Below are 9,761 nucleotides of genomic sequence, written 5' to 3'. Positions count from 1 at the left end.
CCAGACTTCACTTCTTTGACTGGAAAACTAAAAGCATGATCCCACTCCAGAAGGCTGAGCCTGGCCACTGCCATAGTTCTCAGGCATCCCCTGCATTCCCAAAAGTACCTGGGTTTTTTTCCTCCTTGTGTTTCCTGGACAGTTTCTTGTAGAGGTGAAGTGCCCGCTTCTCCTCCCAGCTCTCGAAGAAGGAGCCTGTGATTGTCCTGCGCAGGCGCTGTGCGTAGGTCTCCAGGAACACGGTGGCATAGAGGATGCAGAAGAGCAGCCCCACGACGAGCAGCACAGAGGGGTTGGGAGGTGTCGGGGGGCTGATGCTGCAGCGGGCAGAGCTGAAGACCAGGTAATGCTGGTAGCTTCTTTTGAAGTCTAGAAGTGGCGATTCTTGGTAAGGAAGATGTAAAATTGTCGAAAGAAAGGGCAGGATCTCTAGTTTAGCCTGAAATAAAGAGTTAAAAGTTAAATGGGGTATGAGCAAACCTGGTTGCTACAGGAGCATCAGCTTGGGGGTGTGGAATCACTGTGCAGCTATTTTGGGTGCAATAAGAGAAGGACACTGAAGTGCCTATAGACTTCAGGCTGAGTGGGAATAGCAGCATGTGTTGGCACTGTGAGGCATGGTGAGCCCCAGCCCTGCACGCCATCCATCTGTACCTGCTATTGCAGAGACCACACAGGCATCACTGTGAGAGACTTTCAGTGGCACAGTGACACAGACAGTGGTATTGGTGGCTGTGTAGTTGAATTGAGGGTTTTTTTCCCAAGCCCTGATTATTTTTCTTTAATTCACTCTAGGTGGGTATCCGAGCTAAGGAACCCTCTGGCTGGGGAGGGGAGGAGGCTCCATGGTTGAACAGGAAAGCTGAAAAACTAAACCCAAACTAGTCCAGATAAAGGATATTAAAATAGACAGAACCTGGGGAGGCTTGTCAAAAGGATTGCACGGGGTGACAACAAAGCCAGTGAGCAGAGCTTTCTTTGTAGAGAACAGCCACTGCAATAAGGAGAGGAGACTTTCTCACAGCTGAGATGTGCAGTAACCTGCTACCCTGTCCTTTTGTGCTTGCACCCACTCTGTGATGGGGGGGGGGAGGGGGGGGGGTCAATGCCACAGGGATGCCCATTCCTCCACTCTGCTTAGGGCAGGGACCCAGAGACACCACATCTTTGCAGCATGAGGCACTATTTGCTCCCCTTCTGGCTCCCAAGGAGCTGTATTGTGGAGCAGGTAGGTGCTGCTATTTGATGCTCTGGAAGGACCAACTGAAGTTGTGCCTCTACCTCCTCCCCTCCAAATCTGTTAGGCTGCTTGTCCAGCTGGCTGCTGGGGAGGGAAGGAAGGGTTGTGTAAATAAGGCTACAAAGACTGCAATGCCCACTGCTGCCACTTAGGATGTGATACACGGCGGGGTCCCCGTGCAGGGAAGGGGACCCCAGCACTTACACTGTAATTGACGTTGAGACTGACAGGCACCGTGGGGAACTGGGCTGTCTTCCTCATCACAGTGTCTGCCATGCTGAAGGCAAAGTGGTCTATTGCCACGACCACCAGCATCAGCATCAGGGCCACGGTGAGGCCCATGGCTTGTATGAAGCACAGCGCCACTTCTTCCCGGGACAGCTTCAAGCCTGTTGGTTGGATGAGGGTTTTGGATGAGCCCACCAGCAGGTGAGCTGCTTTTCTGTCCCCTGCTAAACACTCCAGCTTCTTGGTTATGTAACAATTGTCAAAGTGGAGGTTGGTGAGATAATTTTTCAAGTACCAGGCGGACTCAAAACAGAGGTAGAACATGGAGAAGCCAGCAAACAGCTTGTTGCCTACTCGTACAGAGTCTTTGACCAGTACCTCAAAAATCAAAAAGTCCTTCCTAATTTTCTCACCAGCAAGGTGCATTTGTTGGTAAACCCAGGAGCTGTTCTCAAGCAGTGAAAACCGAAAATGCCCATTCATAGGCCGATAGCTATTAATGGAATTAATATTTTCCTGTATTGCATCCCCAACCTCCCAGGAAGCTGTCTGTAGCAGAGCAGTTGAGTTCAAAAGACTCTCAGAAGAATTCTTGGAGATGCACTTAATAAGCTGCAGTATGGTTTTAATGTTGCTTAGGATGTTGGGTGTTATGTTGACCACAACTATCATGGTGCAGGCTGACAAGAGAACCTTCCGGCCTTGTTTGGTGCCCAACGTTGGCATGATCATGCTGAAGACACAACGGGCAGGATGCACTAAGAAAAGGGTGAGGAGAAGGAGCAGACTGAAGGAGACAGCCATGGCAACGGACAGGTGCCAGGAGTACTCCAGGGAAGCAAACATCCAGTTGTAGAAGAGGCCTCCTATCACCGCTGTAATGCAGGAACACTGCAGAAGCAAGGTCCACAGCTCTCTGCTGTTGGCTGGGACAGGCTTGGAGTAAATGGACCACTGGTCTGACATGGTCCTGTGCACATTTGGGAACAGGATATCTTCACAGTAGACACGGGCTCTCATCCTGTACAAAGTGCAAGTATGTGGGCGTTAGCAGAGGAAGTATGGAAATGTACTTATTAGGGCTTTCTCAAGATGATCACTCAGAGGTCTTCACTACCCTTCTCTGAGTGCTTCTGATCTCCCTCTTCTCTGCTAACCTGAGTAGCTGGGACTGTTTTTTCCCTGGAAGCATGCAGGACAGGGAAGTCTAAGGCATCTCTTGAAAGATCAAATACCAAGTGCAATGTGACAGCTCCTCCTCTGGTGCAAGCACAGGAAAGCATCTCACTGCTCCATAAAAATCATAATAAAGTCATTCAGAGCGGTCAAGTTGTTGGCAGTGGCTAAGAGTGGTTTTAGTGGTTATTTAGAGGATGCTGGAGGGAGAAAGAGGCAGCTCCTGGCTGCTGTGGAAATTGTTAGACCAGCTCTGTAATTACAAGGTATTCAATAGCTAAGAGGCAGCTGAGTGGGACTTTCTGATCTCCCTGCCTCTTAAGAGGAGACCAAACAAAAATATGCAGGTTTTAAGGGTGATAAACACGGAACTGATCAGAGAAAACAGCTTCATAGTGAAGCTCCAGTGCCAAAAGAAATCTCCAAGGATAAGAATTTGGCCACTGCAGACAGGATGAAATATCCTGTAAAGCTATTTAAATGTCTAATGAAAACAAACACTGGGAAGGGATATAATTTCTCAGGACTCACATCTGGAGCGACTCTCCAGGGACCAGAAAACCTGCTGGGCAGAAGCAGCCTCTCCCCAGGATTAGACCCAGCCAGGCGATCCCTATCTCCCCCTGCCCAACAGCAGCCTCTCCTTTGAGGGGGAATTTAGACTTGCAAAGGAGGCTTTTCAGTGAGAAAAAAATATTCAACAGCTATCAAGGCAGAGGCAAAGAGAGGGATTAAAGCAGACACTACATACCCAGTGGCAGAGAGGTGTCCCAGGCTTGCTTGAAAACTCTCCATCCTCCAGTGCCTTATTGCTCTGAGTGAGGATCCTGGATGCAATGGCTGGAAGATACAGGATAGGAAACCAAGGCAGCTGGCACCAGAGACCCAGGACTCAAAAGAAAAGATGTTTTTCAGGCAATTCAGCAATGCTGGCAATTACTGGAGTCGGTGGGCAGACCTGGTGTGTGAAGCCTGGGGATGAGACCAACTATGGCACAGAGCTGGGATGCACAGTTCTGCTTTGGCTTCACACTGCTGATCTCACTGCTGCAGCAGAGAAGGTTTCTTTTCATGACACGAAGCAGAAAAAAAATATGAGTCAATGACATATGGACTGATAAAGATGGAACAAGCATCACGTGGAACATGGGGTGTCACCATCCCTCATGGGGAAATCAGCTGTCTCATCCCAGCTACATCTTTTTCCCACTGCCTGCCAGTGAGCAGCAAGGTGGGGATTTCTCTCAAAGTTAGGGACCTTTCCCTCTTTCAGACACCAGTCAAGGCACAAAGGGCATGTGGGATCCAGCAGACCATGTGCTGATAATTGTTAATCTTTGCTGGCAGGCTCCTGCTCCCTGCTGAAACTGTGAGCCAATGTGTAGGGTACACAAATTAAAGGCTCATCTCATAGTTCAAGCAGAGGAAGATGAAGCTTCACACTAGAATCTTTCCCTGTTGCCTATAGCCTGCAAATCCACTGCAAAGAGAGATCTGTCACAGCCAGGATTCCCAAAGCACTGAGAAGCTCCCAGATGTGCAAGCCAGGACAGGTGGTCCCCATGGGACCAAGTCGCCTGACTTCTGGGATGTGTAGGGCACAGAGCTCCAGCCACCAATCCCACTTGCTGGGAGATGAGGATCAGCCCATGGAGTTTGCTCTTCAGTTGGCATTTCCAAAGAGGATTGTCCCTCCTCTGACCAGCTGACGCACCAGAAACCACGTACTTACCCCCTTGCACCAAGCTCCTGTGTTACAGGAGCCTTCCCTGGCCCCACCAGGTTTGTCCCTTTTCCTGACACTCTCATGTTAAGCCACTGCTTGTGAGCAAAGGCAACACAGCTCACCCAGCCACCACTGTGTCTACTCCTTACCAGGACCTGCTGTCCCACTCTTAGACAACCTGAGCTCTCCCTCGGGATGGAAACTGCTGGGCTCTCAGGATGTTCTCATGCTCCCCTGAGCGGGAGAGGGCAAAGGGCTGGAGGTCAGCCTACCCTGGCTGTCCCAGGGGATGGAGCATGCAAGGATCTGCTCTGCAGTGTGTGGTGGGAGAGCAGTGCCTTCCCCAGGGGGAAGGGACCCACGGCAGCATCAGCTGTTGGAGGATGCGCAATCATCAGCACAAGCGGGCAGAGCAAAACTCCTTCCACTTCCTCAGCTCTTCCTGCAGGTACCAGACAAGATCCTTTCCGCCCTTGCTGCTCCACTCCACAGCTCTGCTTTATTGCTGAAGTTTTCCTTGTTCTCATGTGGCTGGTAGAGCAAAGGTTCCCTCCTGGTGCCCTGGAGCTTGTGCAGAGGGCACAGATGCCAAGTGAGAGACTTTGACTGGCTCCAGCTGGGAAGAGGCACCAGCCAGTCGGGTGTGAAAGAAAGTGCTGTTTGTTTGGAGCATCCATAGCAATTGCCTGTACGAGCCATGAATTAGGTCTTGAATTCAGCTTGCAGACTATAAAGGACAACCTCAAAAGGCCCATAGCTGTATCCTGCAAAACTCATCAGGTTCTCCTCAGTTGCTCTTCTGAGACTGAACTTCTTTCTGTCGGTGTTTCAGCGCTAACTGCTATTTGCATCAGTCCCTGAGACCCCATCCAGGCAAAGCAGGCAGCTTGCTGCACAGCAAAAAATGTTAGTGACAGAGACCACAAAGAACTAACCCCCCCTCCTCATGTCCATGACACAGCAGTGAGGGTTTGCTGAGCCTCCCACATCATTAAAGGGGAGCTGAAGTCTGGGGAGCTGTGTGTGACCAGTAACTGGGCAGCACCAAGAAGGATCTGCATGCAAAGCCAAACCTGGAGTTTTCTTTTGGCTCAACTCAAAATTGATCTGGACCAAAGAGGGACAGGAAGGGGGGGTGGGGGGCTGCGGTGTAAGGAGAGGCTAAACCTAGGATATCTTATACCCCGAACGGATAAACTGTAATCGAGCTAGAACCAGCTTTCCCCAGGACGCAACGAACGGGTTTGCTTTGCCAGCAAGACAGTGTGTGTCTGTAGACAGACGGGAAGAACCGGGGGCTGCTGGGGAGCAGGACACGGCCTGACCGAGCTTCTCCGTGAAGCAACTGTGACATCTGGCGGTCACCTTCTGCTAAAGTGCCTCAAGGTCTGGCTTCCCTTCAGCTCATAGGCTGGGCTGTGGGTGGGAGAGTTTTAAGGAAAACTGAGGGAGAGAAGGAGAAAGAGGAGGTGGCCGGCCGGTGATGGGATGCGTACGGTGTGTCTGCTCCGGATGCTCCGAGGTGCCTTTTCCCACCTTGTGTCACCGAGGACACTGTGGCCCAGCTCCTGGGTGGCATAAAGGGACTTTGCTTTCTTGACAAGCTCCGTTCTCTCTAGAGCTCAAGCTCTAAAATTTCCCAACATCCCTGATACAGCTGTTTTAGCACCACAGTAGGGGCTCAAGAAGAGAGACACGTGCCTGGAACGAGCGCGCTGTAACTACAGGAGGACAACAGAGAGATTCATTTGTATCACAGCAGAAAGCATGGCCCACCTGTGCTCTGACCTGGGGTGCTGAGCGAGCTGGTACCCTCCCAGGACACAGATTTTAACCCCTTCCCTTGTCACAGCCACAGTGCTCTTGGGGTGGGTCTCAGGGCTGTCCAAACAGGAGCCCCTTGCTGGGAGTCCTGCAGATTCACCCTGTAGTGAGAGGCCAACGCTGCAGCAGTGACGATGTTGGAAAGGGGGCAACGCAAGGAGTATCATGGGTAGAGCATGGGGCTCATGAACTGTGCAGCTTAATAAAGTGAGTAGGCAAAGAAGATTAATAAATAAAGGGCTAAAAATTTAGGGCTGAAGATCCTTCTCTGTGGCAATCGCAGCAGCACCTGCTGATCATGTTATTCTGCCAGTTCAAGGAACTGAAGGTGTGGGAAAGATTAGCCCATTGGTGTTTCTTTGTTAAAAACACATGCAAATGGATGACACAGCCAGGTCATGCCTTCTTAGGTCTCTCCTGTGGAAATACAGAAAATTCCCAGCAATATCCTTTCTGTGATTGATGAGGGATAAATGTCATAAGAGACCCAGGGCTCCCTAACCTGCAACAACTGAATTTCCCCTTTTCTGCCGGGCTTTCACTTGTTTTGGGAATCTTTCCCTCTCTCCTGAACTTCCAGCATCGCTGCTGGGTGCAAATGGGCTGAGTGCAGCCCTGGACTCACTCACTGCTGTGCAGTAGAGCAGCTCTTCTGTGTGAACAGTTTGTAAAGCAGCTCAAACGCTGCTGGGACAAACGATGCTACAAAATACTTCCCTACTGTAAATAAACCAAACCTTTTTTTTTCTCCAAGTGTCTCAGGAGAACATGTGGATGTTGGTCTGGGATTAGATGGGGAACATCAAAGGAGTAAAGTAGAGATGTCCTGGATGCTGAATTTCAATGCATGAGTGGCATTTCCGGCTAATTAAAATTCACAAGCAGGCTGCTAATGTGAATGGCTTTTGTGGTGGTTGTTGGATTTTTAGGTTCCTAGAGAAACAGTGCATAGGCAAGCAAAGTTCCTTTAAAATAACACAGCCCAACTCGTAGAAGTTTAGTCCAGTGCTTGAAATGCCTTTTCCTGGGAATTTTCCTATCTCTACTCACATCACAGACCCTTCAAGAATCACAGGGCTGATTTACTTACCCTTAAAAGCAGCTTTGGGCAAATTTTAGTACTAGCAACAATAAATGGAATCAGAAATTAATCACAGAGGCCAGGTCACCCTTGAACCCCAGAAATACTGAATCTTAAAAATCTCTGTTTTAAAAACCATAAATTAAAACAAGCATTCCAGACCCCTCTTGCTCTCACAGATGCCTGGATATGAAAAGGCAGAACTAGGCACTGCTGTCACCCACAAACCTTGGACCAGATCCTTTCAGGAGCCCTGGGAAATACAGAGGCTGCTGATAGAGGTTGCAGAGCCAGGTCTTTGACTAAAGTAGAGGTTTAGCATCCAGATGCTCCTCCAAACCTTTCCCAGGTCTGCCAAGGCCCTGGTGTGTGACCTTGGGTAAGTCACTGGTCCCTTCCCTGCCTCAGTTTCCCATGTCTGCACAGATGTAATCAACCTTCCCTGGCTGCACTTGTGAAATACTTTCTGATCTCTGGACAGTCAGTGCCACAGACATGCCAGGATGCTGGCAGTGATTTCTAGAGACTTTTACACAAACTTCGTGGTCTCAGTTCTGTTTTCATGCCCAGTTAAAACAGTCCTGGATTCAACTAGGATGCACCAAGCCAGAGCTGAGACCATAAGTAAACCTGTAGCCCCTTCATCTGCAACAGCTCTGGACTGGACATTACCCTTTGAACCTTACAATTAGCAATCCAAAGGTCCTCACTGTGTGTCTTCGAGGGCAGAGGCAGCTCTGTTCCAGTGACCCACTCCAGTCCCATGCAGCAGCAGCTCTGGCCACAGCGGGACTGCGAGGCTCCTTCCCGCAGCTCCTGGCCGCGCCAGGTACAGCTCATTGCCTGGCCCCAGGACAGCCAGGCCGAGCTGTTCATGGGCTGGCTGGCTGGGAAAGGGAACTGCAGGGAGCAATTTTCCCTTCGCCATTCAGCACATCTTCTCCAAGGCACGACAAGGAGCACCCATGCAGAACAATGGTGCCCAAACCCAGAACGCAGCCGGTGTGGAGCTGCCCCGTGGAAGTGGGACAGTGACAGGGAGTATCCCCGGCAAAGGCAGCTGCTTGGGCTGCACCTGCTTAGTGCAGCATCCCTGAGAGGCTGGGCTGGGAGCGCACCCCCCACCCCCAGTCTCATTACTTCTCTGCTGAACAGGGCTCTGCTTCAGCTCAGGCTGGGAGGGAGAGCTCACTGCCCTCCTGCTCCTCCTGGGCAACCACTGCCCAAATCAGGGGGCGAAGCTGGGGCTTGGCTTTTCTCCTCTTGATCTACAGAGCAAACAGGACGATGTGACATGCTAACAACTGTGCTTTATTGGACAATTTCCACAATCATTAAGGATTTCGTTGAACTTGCTTGATCAAAGTTCTACATTCAATTGGTTTTGGCAGTTTCGGTTCAACCCCCACAAGTCCTCACCTAGCAGGTGACTCTGGGGTACTCCCCGCAGCCCACAGCAGTTGTGGCTGGTGAGCATCACCCTGCCCACTCTCCCACCTGGCCCCAGGTTTATCAGCAGCACAGGAGCAGGGGGGATGAGCTGGATCCCTACCCTGGGCCAGTCCACCTTGTCAGCTCCAACCAGTTTACACTGTCAGAGAAATCTGTCCCAGCACAGGGAGCCGGTCAATCACCTTCCCTAAGCCAAGAATCATCTCTTTCATCTTTCAATCCATCCATTTCAATAGCTGATCTTTTAAATTACATTTTTTTAGATTTTTACAGAAAATTAAAAAAAAAAAACAGATAAAAAGGTGATTAAAATCACAGTCAATGTGCAATGCTTTCATTGAAAGTACCCAAGGAATCTGATTTTAAAAGATGTTAAGAATCAATACCTATTTGTCAGAAATGTCAATAATATTCCAATGCAACTCGCCCACTGACCCGTGACTCAGCGGGGTCACTCACGAGTGAGTCAACCTCACAATCCTAAGACTGGCCACACTCACCCATGGTGAAACATCACCCATGTCCAAAGTTATGTCAGAAATGAGTTTGGTCCCAAACCCCCATCTGTGTGCTCAGTGCAAAGAACCTGGCAGCAATTACTGACCCAGGTTTTCAAAACACTGAAAATGTTTGGAAACAAACTGTTGCCTTTCTGTTTCCAAAGCTTGGAGTAATGCACCGAGTCCTACTGACACATCTCCTGAATCACCCCTTCACGTGCAAACCTGAAGAAATAGTCTTCATCCTCCATGAGAGAATTACTCATGAGATGGTAACGAGACCCCGTCCTTCACATCCTGCTAGAAGCACCTGGTCACACCGCCTTCCCCTGGTCAGGTTCTGATACACTCACTCACATTGGGTTGCACATAAGTAATCCAGTTGCTTCCACCCTGATCCCAGGGCTGCTCTCCAAAACGAGGTAGGGTATCAGAAGCTACAGCAACCAAGCTCACTGGGTTTCATGGGGGAAGAGACATCCTCACAAAGATGCTGGAAGCTTACAGGGTCGTCCAGTTAACAGCCACCCACGA

General features: G+C 50.1%; 1 protein-coding gene across 1 annotated transcript; it reads right to left on the bottom strand.

Moving 5' to 3' along the window:
- OCSTAMP (osteoclast stimulatory transmembrane protein) lies at positions 1-3,439 on the bottom strand (the record flags this gene model as incomplete). Its single annotated transcript, XM_084271413.1, has 3 exons — positions 1-439; positions 1,445-2,489; positions 3,396-3,439. The coding sequence occupies 3 exons, from the start codon at positions 3,437-3,439 to the stop codon at positions 80-82; spliced, it is 1,449 nt and encodes a 482-aa protein (XP_084127539.1). The 3' UTR covers positions 1-79.
- Between the last annotated feature and the right edge of the window lie 6,322 nt (positions 3,440-9,761).

The sequence above is a fragment of the Gallinula chloropus genome, assembly GCF_964237585.1.
Source record: "Gallinula chloropus genome assembly, chromosome: 16".
NCBI lineage: Eukaryota > Metazoa > Chordata > Aves > Gruiformes > Rallidae > Gallinula > Gallinula chloropus.
The sequence above is the reverse complement of the archived record's forward strand: the minus strand, read 5'-3'. Positions and strand labels throughout refer to the sequence as shown.